The sequence below is a fragment of the Mustelus asterias genome, chromosome 10 (assembly GCF_964213995.1).
Source record: "Mustelus asterias chromosome 10, sMusAst1.hap1.1, whole genome shotgun sequence".
In the NCBI taxonomy this organism is placed as follows: Eukaryota; Metazoa; Chordata; class Chondrichthyes; order Carcharhiniformes; family Triakidae; genus Mustelus; species Mustelus asterias.
In genome coordinates this window covers 75,085,419-75,102,959 of record NC_135810.1, presented here as the reverse complement: position 1 = coordinate 75,102,959, position 17,541 = coordinate 75,085,419, and the positions used below count along the sequence as shown (strand labels likewise).

The 17,541-nt window shown below is 43.9% G+C and overlaps 1 protein-coding gene across 1 annotated transcript in view; it reads right to left on the bottom strand.

The window, feature by feature from the left end:
- Positions 1-16,707, bottom strand: part of LOC144500046 (interleukin-18 receptor accessory protein-like) — a 44,526-nt gene extending 27,819 nt beyond the window's left edge. The window contains exons 1-5 of the mRNA XM_078222808.1: positions 16,608-16,707; positions 12,233-12,488; positions 9,972-10,149; positions 4,463-4,637; positions 157-225 (exon numbers count right to left, since the gene is read on the bottom strand). Of these exons, the coding sequence (XP_078078934.1) occupies positions 157-225; positions 4,463-4,637; positions 9,972-10,149; positions 12,233-12,488; positions 16,608-16,707 (778 nt within the window). The remainder of the gene's footprint in view (positions 1-156; positions 226-4,462; positions 4,638-9,971; positions 10,150-12,232; positions 12,489-16,607) is intronic.
- Between the last annotated feature and the right edge of the window lie 834 nt (positions 16,708-17,541).

Genomic DNA, 17,541 nt, shown 5'->3' with positions numbered 1-17,541 from the left:
GGGGAGCAACACTCATCGGGAGGTCATTTCAGGAAATCATGGACATCCACTGGTTCTACGAGGTAAATGTCACACCTCATTGGCAGTGTCAGATTGCAGAATTAAAAACATTATGTACAGTTATTTCTATCCAGAATCAAACTTGTTCTGACTTACCGAGCTCTATTTCAATTGTTTTTACTCCATGAGGGCTAATAACAGTTGGAGTTTGTCTTGTGTCCTCAACTGAAAAAATAATAATATTGCATTTGTAAAGTGGTCACACGTCATAGTTCAGTAGTTACTTTGTGTTTGTAGGTTTAGTCCTTTCGTTACAATTGAAAATGCCAATGATATGCCAAATATCAGAAATCAAAAGGGATGAAAATAGTCAGTGATGAGAGTCTTTCCAATATGGTCACTTACTTTTAGTCCTGCTAAGCTGGCACATTTGTTCCTGATTTTCTAAGATTTACCCTCCATTCTTCTGGCCAATGTAAACCAAGCTATAGAGAGCTCTCCAGAGCCCACACCTGCAACTTCTCCAGCCAGGCTTTTATATGGCAAATTAATATCAGCAAAAAATATCGGTACCTGTTGTAAAGTTCAGCACACGCTGCAGAGTCAAAGTTATGTGGAGATTATTCTATTTATTCTGGTAAACAATCTATTTGATAAGGATCTGAACTGTTTTAGCAGGAAAATGGGTAACTATCCAGTGCAGTGGGAAGCTCTGAGAGTGACTATGTTGTTCACTTTGGGAAGCTATTTTTCAGCTTCTGGCAAGAGTTGATGTGATTTAGATTTTCCTCTTTTCAGCACCCTTCTTTCTTCAATCTGAATTGATTTAGTTTCATCTCAAACATTAGCCTGGTATATATTAATGGTCTAGACCTTGGTGTGCAGGGGACATTTTCAAAGTTTGTTGATGACACAAAGCTTGGAAGTATTGTAAACTGTGAAGAAGACAGTGTAGAATTCAAAAGACATGGAAAAGATGGTGGAGAGTGCAGATGGGTGACAGATGAAGTTCAATGCAGAGAAGCGTGAGGTGATGCATTTGGTCGGGTGAACAGGAAAAGACAATATAAAATAAGGGGTAAAATTCTTAAAGGGGTGCAGGAGCAGAAGGACCTAATTGTTTCTATCTATTGATCATTGAAGGTGGCAGGACAGGTGAAGAGAACAGTTAATAAAACATATAGTTTACTGGGCTTTATTAATAGGGGCATAGAGTATGTGAGCAAGGAGGTTATGCTGAACTTATACGAGACACTAATTAGACCTCAGCTGGAATATTGCGGTTCAGTTCTGAGCACAATACTATAAGGAAGAAATTCCATTTCTCTCAGTGTTGGACAAGGTATTTACCAATAAGCTCTTTTCTCTCCTTACAGATGCTGCCAGACCTGCTGAGATTTTCCAGCATTTTCTCTTTGGGACTATAAGGAAGGATGTGAATGCATTGGACAGAGTGAAGAAGAGGTTTACAAGAATTGGTCCAGGGATGAGAAACTTCAGTCATGTGCAGAGATTGGAGAGGTTGGGACTGTTCTCCTTGGGGAGAGGCTAAGAGGAGATTTGATAGAGGTGTTCAAAATCATGAGTACACTCTGGTTTCTCTTGATCCTATAAATATTTTGACTGATCAGAGAAGATAGGGGAAATGGTTCCCACTTTTAAAAGGATCAAGAATGAAAAGGCACTGATTTGCAAAAGGTGCAAATGTGATATGAGATAAAACTTTTTCACACAGCGAGTGGTTTGGGTCTAGAATGCACTGCAGTATGGTGGGTGCAGGTTCAATTGAGGCATTTGAAAGGATATTAGATGATTATTTGAATGGAAACAATATTCAGGGGTATGTTAGCATAAACTATAATGTGTGTTATAAATAAGGAGCCATGTAGTTGTAGATGGGTCTTTTTCTGAATGGAGGTCGGTCACCAGTCGAGTGCCCCAGGGATCTGTTCTGGGACCCTTGATGTTTGTCATTTTCAGAAATGACCTGGATGAGGAAGTGGAGGGATGGGTTGGAAAGTTTGCCGAAGACACAAAGGTTGGTGGTGTTGTGGATAGTTTGGAGGGATGTCAGAAGCTGCAACGTGACATAGATAGGATGCAAGACTGGGCAGAGAAGTGGCAGATGGACTTCAACCTGAATAAATGTGTAGTGGTCCATTTTGGCAGGTCAAATGGGATGAAGGAGTATAATATCAAGGGTAAGACTCTTAGCAGTGTAGAGGATCAGAAGGACCTTGGGGTCCGGGTCCATAGGACTCTTAAATCGACCTCGCAGGTAGAGGAGGTGGTTAAGAAGGCGAATGGTGTGCTGGCCTTCATCAATCAAGGGATTGAGTTTAGGAGTCGGGGGATAATGATGCAGCTTTATAGGACCCTCGTCAGACCCCATTTGGAGTACTGTGCTCAGTTCTGGTCGCCTCATTACAGGAGGGATGTGGAAATTATTGAAAGGGTGCGGAGAAGATTTACAAGGATGTTGCCTGGTTGGCATGCATTATGAGGATAGCTTGAGGGAGCTCGGTCTTTTCTCCTTGGAGAGACGAAGGATGAGAGGTGACCTGATAGAGGTGTACAAGATGTTGAGAGGTATAGATCGGGTGGATTCTCGGAGGCTTTTTCCCAGGGCTGAAATGGCTGCTACGAGAGGACACAGGTTTAAGGTGCTGGGGAGTAGGTACAGAGGAGATGTCAGGGGTAAGTTTTTCACTCAGAGGGTGGTGGGTGAGTGGAATCGGCTGCCGTCAGTGGTGGTGGAGGCAAACTCGATAGGGTCTTTTAAGAGACTTCTGGATGAGTACATGGGACTTAATAGGATTGAGGGTTATAGGTAAGCCTATATATAAGCCTAGGTAGGTAGGGACATGACCGGCGCAACTTGTGGGCCGAAGGGCCCGTTTGTGCTGTATTTTTTCTATGTTCTATGTGGAGATGCTGGTGTTGGACTGGGGTGGGCACACTAAGAAGTCTCACAACACCTGGTTAAAGTCCAACGGGTTTATTTGGTATCACGAGCTTTTGGAGCACTGCTCCTTCATCAGGTGACTCACCAGATGAAGGAGCAGAGCTCCGAAAGCTCATGATGCCAAATAAACCCGTTGGACTTTAACCTGGTGTTGTGAGATTTCCTACAAATAAAGAGCTGCAACTTTCCAACAGGAGAGGATTCAAAATCAAATTACTAAGGATATCTATTGGTAGCTTATTCTGCCTGGAATCTGTTAGCTATTAGATTGTCACAGGCCTGTCTGTTGCCAGCCCAGCTTCCCACTCAAGGCATGCCAGAAATTTCTGCTCATTGTCTTATTTAAATAATTTTAGAATGTGATGCCCAGTTCTCTTTCATTGTGTTCCTAAGTCATTGGAATGTTGCTTCAGTCTTTCCTTTAAAAAAAAGAGGGTTTGTTTTTAAGGGTTTGTATAAATTCACAAAATATTTTTTGATATAGGGTATACTATCATAACTGCATCAAACACTATGAAAAGACTATGTCCACACAAAAAGGAATAATGCAAGAAAAATCCTTTCACCCAGTATTATCAATTTCCTCCCTTTCTCTTTCTTCTTCAGAATGTTGACTCGTACTGGGATTTGATTTGAGTTCACAGGGTAAAATTTTATGGCCCTTCGCTAATGCATTTGAAGGTGGGGATAGGCTTATAAAATGCAGCAAGTGATATGTCCACTGCTAACCTAACTGCCCTCCACCTGTCCCCCATTTCATAGTGTTAGTAGAGGAATCAACTGACCCACCTACTCTTTTGACCCTTAAGTGGCCAATTAGTGGCCATGTAAGTGTCTCATCTCACTCCCACTGCTAATTTATCTGTGGCATGGAGGCTCACACCAAGCGGGTAGTCCAGCAACTGTAGATGCACAGGTTGGTGTCATGCAAGGGACAGGTGATTTTCCTGTGCCCCTGGGAGGCAACGCCAATTCACAAAGTCATACCCCCCCCCCTTTAATTTTCCACCTCTAGCCCCCAACACTCCCCCTCCCTTCACCAGCCAGGTCCTGCCAATACCCTGGATATACCTTCAGTCTGGCCTCCATTCACTTTTTCTCTTTCAGAACTTGCTGTAGTCCCTGAAATGGCCTCAGCTCAAAACCAGCACAACTGTAAAACGACAGAACTTCTCGTCACCTGACTGGCTGGCAGACCTCTAAAGTGGCACTTCCTCCCAAGAGGAAGTGTTGTTTTAAGTTTGAAGTGCTGTTTTAACAAGCAGAAGACTTGTTTTAAGTAAATTATTGAACATTAAATAGTTGTGGAGCAGTTGGTATCAACTGGGATGGTCCCCACTAATTCTCTGGGTGGCAGGGCAAGAAACACACCTATCCAAGAATCCCTGCCTGTAGTTTCTGTTCATGAAATGTGTGAGTACAGGTGATGAGTATAGAATCTGAGTTCTTCAGAAAAAGTACATACTAAATCAAGATTAATGGTACATTTTCACTTACCCACAACTGTCACCATAAATGTTCTTTTCACAATCCATGTGATGTTATTTTCAATGAATTTAAAGATACATGTGTAATTGCCAGAATCCGAATCATATATTTTATTTAAATGGATTTGACCACCTTTGATCTTGAGAGAAGGTCGTTGAATATATTCTTCAAATATTTTCTTATTCTGAAGGAAATCAAAGCCAATAGTAAATTCCAGGAAGCTACATTAATAGATTTTAATATATTATTTTGCGATTATCATCATTATTCTGTAAAGAAATTGGATATGCACCATGTGTTACTGCCCTTTTAACTGTGAGATCTACCTCAGGAAGAAAGAAGAAAAAACTTGCATTAATATAGCATCTTTTAGCACCTCACAGGACATTCCAAAGTGCTTCGTGGCTATTAACTACTTGTAAAGTAAAGGCAGTGTTTTAATCTAATGGAATGGGTCATCATAGTGCCCCACAACAGACTTGTGAGGAAAGTTATGCCTCATGAAATAAAAGGGACAGCATCAAGGTGGATACAAAATGGGAAGCGGAGAGCAACAGTCAATGGATATGTTATTGGACTGGAGAAAGGTTTGTAGTGTTGTTCCCCAGAGGCCAGTATAGATACCCTTGCTTTTCCTGATATATAAATGATCTAGCTCTTGCTGCGCAGGGGACAATTTCAAAATTTGCGGATAACACAAAATCTGGAAGTATTATAAACTGTGAGGAGGACAGTGTAGAACTTCAAAAAGACTTAGACAAGTTGGTGAGGTGGGCAGATAGGTGGCAGATGAAGTTCAATGCAGAGAAGTGTGAGGTAATGCATTTGATGAATTTTGGTGAAATTCTTAAAGGGGTGCAGGAGCAGGGGGACCTGGCTTAGATCATTGAAAGTGCCGGGACAGGTGGAGAGAGCAGTTGATAAAGGGGTGAATTTTCCCGTTCCGCCCACCACTGGAATCATAGTGGGCTAGGGGCGGACCATGGAAAGGTCCGTTGATCTCTGGCAGGATTTTCCGGTTTCGGGGCAAGCGCGGCTGGAAAATCCCACCCGTAGTATTTTGGACTTTATTAATAGGGCATAGAGTACAAAACCAAAAAAAGTATGCTGAATTTATACAAGACACTAGTTAGACCTCAGCTGGAATACTGTGTACAGTTCTGGGCACCACATTATAGAAAGGATGTGAACTGCATTGGAGAGAGTGCAGAAGACGTTTACAAAAATAATTCCAGAGATGAGAAACTTCAGAAGGGGTTGGGACTGTTCTCCTCGGAGAGAGGAAAGCTAAGAGGAGATTGGATAGAGATGTTCAAAATCATGAGGGGACTGGACAGAGTAGATAGGGAGAAACTGTTCCCGTTCATTAAAAAGATCAAGAATGAGAGGGCACAAATTTAAAATGATTTGCAAAAGAAGCAAATGTGATCTGAGAAAAGCTGTTTTCACACAATGAGTGGTTGAGGTCTGGATTGCTCTGCCTGGATGTGTGTTGGAGGCAGGTTCAACTGAGGCATTCAAGAGGGCATTAGATGATTACTTGAATAGAAACACTGGGTAAATGTATGGAGAAAAGGCAGAGGAATGACAGTAAGAATAGTACTTGTTTGGAGAGCCAGTGCAGACACGATGGGCCAAATGGCCTTCTTCTTCACCATAACAATTCTGTGACTTGCACTGGGCCCCATGGCTGCTGTGGCAATGGTCCACCGGCTGGCAGCCAGCCAGTGCTGATGGTGGGGGACAGCATCAGGGAGAGGAACTGATCAACCCTTTTGGGTCCTTCAATTGAAGGAGCGGCATTTTCAGGAGGCAAAGCCAGGAGCCCCGAATGTGGGCTGAAGAGGAAGAGAGAGGCAGCAGGGCCAACAAGGAGCTGGCCGCTGCATGGCTGGAGGCTGCAGGGCCACTGTGGCTGCAGGAAAGAAGTTTGCTGCTGCGGACAGGACCAAATTGATTGTGCAGAATGGTCCCATTGGTGTGGCTGAATGGGCCATGAGATTTTCAGCAGAGCTGCCAAAGCCTTGAAGGTAAAGCGCATTAACCCTGCCACTTGCAACTTGGGAGAGTTGGATTCTTTAATCAAAGCTACCATTCTTCACATTCACAAATCTCTGACAGGTTAAAAAGGAAAATGGTGGGACAATGTGGAACTCTTTGGGAGAAACAGAAAAATGCTGGAAAATTTCAGCAGACAGCATCTGTGGAGAGAGAGTAGAGCCATCGTTTCGAGTTCAGATGTCCCTTTGTCAGAACTCTTTGGGTCAGGCGTGAGCTCTCAATGGCTTTCCTACGGTTTGGAATGATGAATAAACGTCGTCCTTTGTAAAAATATTCCTTTCTTTAAGATAAGCTTTTACATGAATGTGTTTATAGGTTTGATGCCAAGAGAATAAACAATTATTATGCTGGAACTTCCATGAATTTCGTGTGCTTAAATTCTGTGTACACCTTAAATTTCCATACAAAGATATTCTTCGAAAAGTGGAAAACGTCATGGACAGAGGATGTTACCTCGATTAAGCATGCTGTCCAAAATCATATGGCAGAATTGTTCATTGTGACTCACATAATTAATCGACAGGAATATGCTCAGAACTGCTCATTACAATCAACATTTATTTTTGATCTTTTTTGTTTTGCAATAATTGGATTGGTTACTGAAACAATGGCCCCTGTATTAGCTGGAAGGCAGGAAGGATGTGGAGGAAGGCAGGGTGTGAACAAAAAACACAGCAAGACTAGGAATGTGGAGTTAACTAACATGCTGCAGTCTCCGAGCAGGGAGCCAGCCAGATGGACGGCCTGATCAAGGAGTTGGAGCACAAACAAGGAGCAGGGCTGGTTCCAGCCAGTTTGCAGCAGCAAACAGAAGGAGGGAGTGAAGGAGCTGAGAACAGAGACACGATCAGGGACTGGGGTGTGCCAGTTAGCAATCAGGGTAGGGGCAAGCATTGGAGTCTAGTTGTCGACTCAGATGCTGAGTGGCCTGAAACACTCCACAGGGTGAAGCACCACAAATTCTGTCTCTCCATGATATTCATTCCCAAACAATCATTTTGATCCCTCCATTCGTTTTGCTACCTTTAGTCTAATATTGACCTTGCAGTAATTTGTACTTAAGCTCTATCTCACGCCATTAGCAATGTAGGAATTCAATGGCCACCATTAAAACCTACTCAGAAATGAAACTAGGTGGACTTCAACAAACGCAAATGGAGAAGTTTCTTTGATTTTCAACTGCCAACTCCTGTAATTTCCAACATAAACAGCAGTGGAATTTATTAACTGCGTGTAGGGTTCAGAATGGTTGCTTAGCAGCTGTGGCCATTTTTAAAAAAATGATTTTGATAGTTGCTAAGAGGGCACTTCATGATCTCTCCTCCTTACCTGCAATGGCAGGAAGAGGTTTCTTCCTTCAAGACCATCCTTAATTGTATGGCGAGCTAACTCTCTGGCCATTAACTGGTCAATTCAGTGAAAATCGCTGTCAGGTGGCTCACTGTTCCCTACAATGTTCAGGGTCATGACTTGATCCAGACATTGGGGTACTGACTCAAACCTCATAATCCTGCCCATGTTTTCTGTTTAACATTTCTCCCTCCACTCAGGAAAACAAATCGAATGTAATTCCTCAGCCATCTAGTACACTCCAAATAAATAGTGTGACCCTGGCAGTGAATGTGCCAGGTTTTTCAACCATCACAACAGATCCTGATCTTAGTGCTTTTCAGTAGAAGTTATGATTTAAACTTGAACCCTTTTCTATTCTTTAATCTGGAAAAGTCAATTATACCACTGCATTTTTAATCTAGCTGAGATTATTTAATATCATAGATCTCTTTTTGCAAAATAAATCAACAACTAACATCCTGTTTTAAATTTCCTACATTACTTTCAGCAACTGGAGTCAAACATATACTTTTAACAAAAACAAAACATGTTGGAAAATCTCAGAAGGTCTGACAGCATCTGAGGAGAGAGAATAGGACCAATGTTTCGAGTCTGGATGACCCATTGTCAGAGCTAAAGACAAAGAAAATAGGAGGAGAACATTGGGGTGGGACAGTGGGGAGCTGTAATTGATAGGAATAGCATGGACAAGGAAATGTAAATGGTGACAATGAAGGATAGGAATGGTGTTAAGAGCGTCCATTAAGAGGTGGAATGTGGAAATGGCAGAACAAAGGTGCAGAGTGTAGGAATGTGGCAGATGGCCCTTGTGGTACTTTCAGGGCCCGATTTTACCATTGGGTCGCGTCCGAAAACGGGCGTGAAAACTTGGTAAAGCCGGGCGTGAGGCCATTAATGCGATCCGCGCCAGCGTCCGCGCAGATGCCCACTTTACCAAGGCCCGAAAATGGCCGCGATTCGATTCGCGCCTGAAATGGGCGCAACGGTGATTTAAATGCATTTGCATGCATTTAAATTGAATTAATGGGCTGCCCGCCCAACTTTACCAGCATTTCCCCCTTTACCATCGCGTTTGCGCGTCCAGATTCAGCGTGAAACAGACCTGCTCGGCAAAGGTCTGTTTCGGGTGCTTCTGGCTTCTGAAGAGGTACATTCAGAGCTTCCAATGGCTCTCTGACTTAGATCGGTGGTGGAGGGGGGGAGGGGGAGGTGGGCCAGACCATTCTCCGGTGAGGGGGGGGGGTGCGGGAGAAGGGAGGCCTGATCATTTTCTGGTGGGGGGTAGGAGGAGGCGGATCAGATATATCTCTGGTGGGGGGTGAGCAGGGAGGCCAGATCGCTCTCTGGTGTGGGGGGTGGGGAGGAGGCAGAGGGAGAACAGATTGTTGTCTGCTGGTGGTGGAGGGGCAGAGGGAGGCCAGATTGCTGTCTGCTGGCGGGGGGGTGGGGGGGGGGAAGAGGAGGGCAGAGGGAGGTCAGATTGTTGTGGGGGTAGTGGGGGGGTGGGGAGAGGGGGGGCAGGGGAGACCGCTGGCACTTTGCGGGCGATTGATGGGGCGAAGGGGGGCAGAGGGTCACGATCGGTCTGGGTAGCGGGGAGGGTGGGTGGATAAGGGGGACAGTTCTATTGTGGGGGTGGGGTGATGTCTGTGGGGCCATCGCTCCCGCGCCGCTTTATCTGTTTTTTGCGGCCCGGGAGCGATGTGACAGGGGTGCATTTTTCAATGTTTTTTTCTCACTGCGCATGCGCAGTTCAAAGCTCCGATCGTTTCAGGCGAGATAAACCCTGCCCACAGCGCGATTCAGACTCACGATGTTTTTTTCAAGCTAAGTGCGTATGGGGGCGCCTGAGAACAGGTTTCCAAGTTGGATTTGAATCGCGCCCAGATTCAGCACTTAGAATGAAAATGGTAAAATCGGGCCCTCAATTTCTGTTTTATTTTCTCGTCAGTGTTCCAAACATCACATTTTAACTTTGATTGGTCTTGGGTGTTAAATTTCTCTGAATGTCTGCCCCCAACATCTGAATTCATCCTCCAAACATCCCACACCTATAATTGGAATACATTATATTGTTCACATATTCCTGGTGCAAACGACTGACCTTGTACCATTTTACAGGGAAGCTTGCTGAAACATTGAAATGTTGAATTCCTGGACATGATATTATATCTGCAGTACTCCGAATTAGGAAAACATCACAATTTCCTGCATCTTGACAGCTTGTTTCGTTCTGCGTCTGTACAACTAATATATAAACCTTAAGACAAAGGCCTGTATTTCTGTTGATTAAACATAAATAAATTTAAGCAAAAAGGCAAAGCTTTATGCAGTCCATTGGATTTTTTTTTAGTTTCTGAATTAGTATTAACAAGCTTTTTTTTCAACAGTCGTTCACTCATTTGAGTGTCTGGCGCATGTGGAACACATCAGTGTACATGAGAGTTCTCAAATCAACTGCTGAGGAATCAGATGGTCTGCAATATAGACTGTCCAACTGCTGATTACTGGAGAACGTTCTTCTGTGGGGTATACCCTACTTTCCTAAACCCTGAAAAACTGGGTGCAGGTTACGAGGCAAGGCTCAGTGACCCTCGAGAATGCACAGGCTTGCTATTGGACTGTAACCAGAATAGAATGCACAGCTTACCTGCAGCTTTGAGATCCTATGGCTTCCCAACCGCGGCCAATCTACCAGCTACAACACTGGTTTGTGCAATTATTCTGAGCAAAGTGTGAAGGATCCCAGCTCTCACTGACAGTGTTAGTGCTTTAGATTTCATCAATGGATCAGACTGCCTGACTCATTGTTAACGTTGCAGTGGGTATTGCGTTCCTGTGGAACACATTTAGCGAATAATTGACTTTAAGAGGTCAGACAGGATGATGCGCCAAATCTGTCAAAGGAAAGGTTTCTAATTAAAGGGATTCCAGTGGGGCTCAGAGAAGCTCAACTTGTATTCCTGATACTGCAGCAACGGAGAGGAGAACTGAGAAGGCTGCCTCCCAAGTCTCTGACTCTTACCTGGAAGTACTGCTGCAGGGGCTCTCGTAAGGACAGGAAGAAGAGGACAAATTCTCAAACCAAGCAGATGTGCATGGGAATAGTCAATGGTGGCACAGTGGTTAGCACTGCTGCGTCACAGCCACAGGGACCCGGGTTCAATTCCAGCCTTAGGTGCCTGGCTATGTGGAATTTGCATGTTTTCCCCGTGCCTGCGTGGGTTTTCTCCGGGTGCCCCGGTTTCCTCCCACGCTCCAAAGAAGTGCAGGTTAGGTTGATTGGCCCTTAGTGTTCGGGGGATTGGCAGGGTAAATGCGTGAGGTCACGGGCACGGGGCGGGGTAGTCAATGATGGCTCAATGGGCTGAATGGCCTCCTTCTGCACTGTAGGAATTCTATGATTCCATGAAATCAGCAGCTGGAGTGGTCTCCCTTCATCATGGAGACAGTGCATCACGAGGATCCAGGATCCCGGTAGAATGTGCAAAGTGAGTGGCACAACGTTCTGACTTTCCCAGTATTCTCCTGATCAAAACTCTTCAGACTAATACACCTTGCAGCTCCGTTCATTCTTCTTTCTCAAGGGATCTCCTCAGATCGCCATTTGATCTGTCAATACTCACCTTTGTGCCATCTCACACCCATCTCTCACAGTCACAGCCACAAATGTCCTTCCCACCTCATCACAAAAGGTTGCTGCTTTCTCTTCTTGCAGGGACAAGAGAGGCCACAACTTTGGGGAGAGTTAGAGACCTGGTCAGGTGGTATTCTCCAGTAGTAGTCAGCTTGTAGGCCACTTGCACCCACCAGTTGGGAAGGAAGTCTTATTTCAGAAGGCTGCAGATGTCACAAAGACTTGCATGAGAGCCTGAGCCATCTGAGGCATTGACATGTCGCAAGACTTGATCAACTGCCTGTAGACCATGTGTGTGCTGATGAGTTGGTCTCACTCCTTGGAGCTGGATTTATTTGTCCATCCCCTTTGTCCTGTTGGGTGCAAGGCAGAGCTACAGAAGCTGTCCCAATGCAATGGTGAAACACAGGAAAGCGGGGAAATGCAGCTGAGGTGAATGAAGTACAAAACCCATGAACATGGAAGTTGGCAGTCACCAGTCAAGCAGTGAAAGCACTGTCTGAGAAGGAGTGCTGTAGCGGCCTCTGACCTGGCCATGGCTGGACCTCTTCAGTTTCACTGATTAACGCTACTTCAGCCTCTCTATTTCACTGAAAAAGCTCCCCGCTGGTTGACCCTTGTTGTCAGCTTGGAAAATAGAACCATCGGCTGTTAAAGCCAGAATGTAATATATCAATTAGTGAATATCCATGGGTTGAATATCTGAACTTTAAGATTAATTCCCATACCTGAGAAAACAGAGATAAGTGCCGGTATCAGCACTGCTGATTGATGTGAGTGAGAAGTTCCTTCCTCTCTGACTGATAACTTCATTCCAGCCATTTACTTCTTTAGAACCTCCTTCCTTGTCTTGTCTGTACCATAATGAATCATTTGCATTGTACATGCAATTATCATTAGTCAGGTTATCTGGGTCACATGCCAATTCAAAAGGGTCTCTGGCAAATGCGTAATAATACCTCTGTGCTGCTTTCTTGAAACAACCTGCATGAAAAATAACATTGATGATTTCCTGTTCGGAGAAGTCATAACAACCATTCCATTGAATTGTGTGGAACTATAAACATTTAATAAGGACACACAACAAGATGTGAGCTTTGTGGAGATGTTTCTGTATCCTTTGGCACTTTCAGCACAGTCATTTTATTCAATAAAAACAATAACAAGTTCATGAATTCAGCAGTGGATTTTCTAACATTGTTGTGTGGCAAATTCATGAATTCTGTTTCACTGACTGCACCCTGCATGTCCTTCTCAGGTTTATTTGGTAGCAAAAGCCACACTAGCTTTCGGAGCTCCAAGCCCCTTCTTCAGGTGAGTGGGAATTCTGTTCACAAACAGGGCATATAAAGACACAGACTCAATTTACATAATAATTATTCATGTAAATTGAGTCTGTGTCTTTATATGCCCTGTTTGTGAACAGAATTCCCACTCACCTGTAGAAGGGGCTTGGAGCTCTGAAAGCTAGTGTGGCTTTTGCTACCAAATAAACCTGTTGGACTTTAACCTAGTGTTGTTAAACTTCTTACTGTGTTTACCCCAGTCCAACGCCGGCATCTCCACATCATGTCCTTCTCAGGTACATACTCTAGGACAAATATCATCTCTTTGGTCCAAATATTCTCCAGAAACAATAAGCAAAGCTATAAGACCACAAGATATAGGAGCCATTTGGCCCATCAAGTTTGCTCCACCATTCAATTAGATCGTGACTGATCTGATATGATAATCCTCAACTCCATTTTCCTGCCTTATGTTCATAACCCTTGATTCCCTTATTGATTAAAAATCTGTCTACCTCAGCCTCGAACATACTTAAGGACCCAACCTCTACAGCCCTCTGTGGTAAAGAATTCGGCAGATTCACTGCCCTCTGAGAGAAAAGGTTCCTCTTCTTTTCTGTCTTAAATGAGGAACCCCTAACTCTGAGATTGTGCCCTCTGATGCTAGACTCTCCTACAAGGTGAAACAACCTCTCAGCATCTATCCAGTCAAACACCCTTATAATCTTATATAACAGAGCAAGCAAATTCATTGTTGAATTTTGTGTCCATGCAGTGGATATCTTTCAAAAGAGAATTGGATAATGACCTGAAAGTAAAACAAATTGCAGAGTTGCAGGGAAAATGGAGGATAATGGATTAGCTATACTGCTCTTGCAGACAGTTGGCATGGACTCGAGGGCCTGAATCACCGCTTCCTGTGCTGGAGCCATTCTAGGAGTCTATCATTCCGTGAACTTAACATCAGTCAATTATTGTAAAGTAGAAGCATAGTACATTCATGGAGATCAAAGAACGTTATAATTTCATAACAATAACTTGCATTTAGGATGCACCTTTAACAATTAAACGTTGACACTGAGGCACATAAAGAGATATTGGGCCAAGCTTGGTCAAAGGGGTAAGTTTAAAGGAGGAAAGAGTAGACACGTTTCGGGAGAAAATTCCAGAGCTTAGGGCGGAAGCAACTAAAGGAATGGCCACCAATAGTGGAACAATTAAAACAGGCAATGTGGAAGACTCTTTAAATGTGCAGCAGCCAAATCTTTGGTGCTTCTGAGGCAATAAGCCTACCATCATCATTTTGAATTTGTTACCATCATGAGACACTAGTTTGGTCAGATGAAAATTGGCTCCAGTCTATTAAATCGCTGCTCCATAATATTGGCTGGAAGTTTTCAGACAAGAATGAAGTCCCCGATGTCAGGATGCAATGCACACCGGCGGGCAATGGGGCTGCAGAGGCTATTTTACCAGCATAGCCAATTAAGAGCCTATCACTGGAACCATCATCAGATTAAGGATTGCGGCCTATCGCTCTGAGCTGGCAGTCCTAAGGCTGCAGGGGGAAGGCTGAAGGTCTGGAAAGTTTTTTTTTAATGTGCTGAGTCAGGCAGGCAGGCCCCAGCAATTGGAGGAGTGAGCACTCCAGCACTGCCAATGGAATCATGTGGGTGCCCATTGCCACTGGGAGCCCCTATGTATGCCAACAAGCACCCAGAAAGGAAGGCCCCCACAACTACCTCCCTACGGGAAGTCACCTTATTGAAGCTGGCCATCTCTTCACATGTGCAAGAGAGGTCCGTCCCAACACCAGTAAATTGGTATGGATCATAAAATGGCTATTAATAGGATACTCTGTTCACACTGTTCACCCTGGAACACCTAGATAACAAGGACACTTATGTCATACTCCTATTTATCGATTACAGCACAGCCTTCAACACCATTATTCCTACGAAATTCATCTCCAAACTCTGTGGCCTGGAGCTCTGTTCCTCCCTTTGCGACTAGATCCTGAACTTCCTAACCCGCAGACCGCAATCAGTAAGCATAGGTAACAACATCTCCTCCACGATCATCCTCAACACCGGTGCCCCACAAGGCTGTGTCCTCAGCCCCTTACTATACTCCTTATACACCTATGACTGCGTGGGCAAATTCCCCTCCAACTCCATTTTCAAGTTTGCTGATGACAGCCGTGTAGGGGGTCGGATCTCAAACAATGACAAGACAGAGTGTGGGAAAGAGATAGAGAATCTGGTGATCTGGTACAACGACAATAAGCTCTTCCTCAATGTCAACAAAACAAAGGAGATTGTCATCGACTTCAGGAAGCGTAGTTGCGGACATACCCCTGTCTACATCAATGGGTACAAAGTAGAAATAGTCGAGAGCTTCAGGTTTTTAGGTGTCCAGATCACCAACAACCTGTCCTGGTCCCTCCATGTCAATGCTATAGTTAAGAAAGCCCACTAATGCCTCTACTTTATCAGAAGACTGAGGAAATTTGGCATGTCTGCTACGACTCTCACCAACCTTTACAGATGTACCATAGAAAGCATTCTTTCTGGTTGTATCACAGCTTGGTCTGGCTCCTGCTCTGTCCAAGACTGCAAGAAACTACAAAGGGTTGTGAACGAAGCCCAGTCCATCACTCAAACCAGCCTTCCATCCACTGACACTGTCTACACTTCCCACTGCCTCGGAAAAGCAGCCTGCATAATTAAGGACCCCATGTACCCCAGACATAATCTCTTCTACATTCTTCCGTCAGGAAAAACAAAAGTCTGAGGACACATACCAATCGACTCAAGAACAGTTTCTTCCCTGCTGCCATCAGACTTTTGAATGGACCTACCTCGCATTAAGTTGATCTTTCTCTACACTCTAGCTACGACTGTAACACTACATTCTGCACTCTTTCCTTTCCTTCTCTATGTATGGTATGGTCTGTCTGTCTAGTGCACAAGAAATAATACTTTTCACTGTATACTAATACACGTGACAATAACAAATTAAATCAAATCAAAAGCTTCAGAGAACATCTTCTGGCAGGAAGAAGATGTCAGCCTTCCCTCCAGAATCCTTCCAAGACTAATTTACTCTCCTGCCTTAAACACTGACACCCTCCACCCTCAAACAAAGTCTAGAGTTTTAAAAATTCTGTCACGAGACATGAACATCGTAAGCGAGCAAGCATTTCCTTTACCCATCTCCAATTGCCCTTGAAAGGTGAGATACCAGTGAGTATGATGATACACGATAGCACAATGGTTAGGACTGCTGCCTCACAGCACCAAGGATCCAGGTTCAATTCTGGCCTCAGGTCACTGTGTGTGTGGAGTTTGCAGATTCTCCCCATGTCTGTGTGGGTTTCCTCCGGGTGCTCCGGTTTCCTCCCACAGTCCAAAGATGTGCAGGTTAGGTTGATTATCCATGGTAAATGCACAGAGTTATGGGGAAAAGGTAGGATGGGGGAGGTGGCCTTGAGTAAAATGCTTTTACGCAGAGTCAGTGCCAACATGATGGGCTGAATGACCTCCTGCAACACTGTAGAGATTCAATGGTTCAATCAAAGGAATCACAACTATTCCAATCATGTCCGTACTTGAATTCCACAAATGTGCACTTTCAGATGAGGGCATTGTATAGCAATCTGGAGAAAAAACCCTGGCTGGCATTTTCTCAGGGAGTTGAACCTGTATGCTTGAACATTCATTTGATGGTCAGGACTCCAAACTAGGAGTACATATTTGTAATTTCTATCATTATTTATGAGTGTTTGAGGGGTTAATAAATAATAATGATATCTAACCTGGATAATTTGAAGAATCCCAAGGATATGTAACAAGGTTTCCACTCATTAATTCAGATGTGGTGAATATAAAAAAGAAGGTCCAAAAATTCCGAATCATCCTGTAGTTTGGACAAAAGCAGCAGAGCAGGTAAAAGATAGAACTGGTGCATGTATGATATATTAGACAGAATAGTACACTTAAGACACGACAAAATATGATGCATTTTTCTCCATTGAAAATACAGCCTTTTATGGATTTCAACTACAAGGAGCTTTCCACAATCTACCAGCCTACAGCATGCATAATTCAAAATAAATGCATAGGGGTAACATCAGTTTACAGCAAAGGAACAAATCATTCAACCCAATTAATCTGTGCTCCACAAAAGCCTCCTCTGATTCATCTTCATCTAATCATATTGCAAGGAGCATCCAAAATAAGGTAGGTGAACTTGGAGCGTGGATTGGTACTTGGGACTATGATGTTGTGGCCATTATGGTGACATGGTTAGAACAGGGACAGGAATGGTTGTTGGAAGTTCCGGGGTATAGATGCTTTAGTAAGAGTAGGGAAGGTGGTAAAAGAGGTAGTGGAGTAGCATTGTTAATCAAGGATAATTTAACGGCTGCAGAAAGGCAGTTCGAGGGGGATCTGCCTACTGAGGTAATATGGGCTGAAGTTAGAAATAGGAAAGGAGCGGTCACATTGTTAGGAGTTGTCTATAGCCCCCCAAATAGTAATAGAGATGTGGAGGAAGAAATTGCAAAGCAGATTATGGATAGGTGTGGAGGTCACAGGGTAGTTGTCATGGGTGACTTTAACTTTCCAAATATTGGTTGGAACCTTTATAGGTCGAATAAAACATAGAACATAGAACATTACAGCACAGTACAGGCCCTTCGGCCCTCGATGTTACCCTGACCAGTGAAACCAATCTAAAGCCCCTCTAAT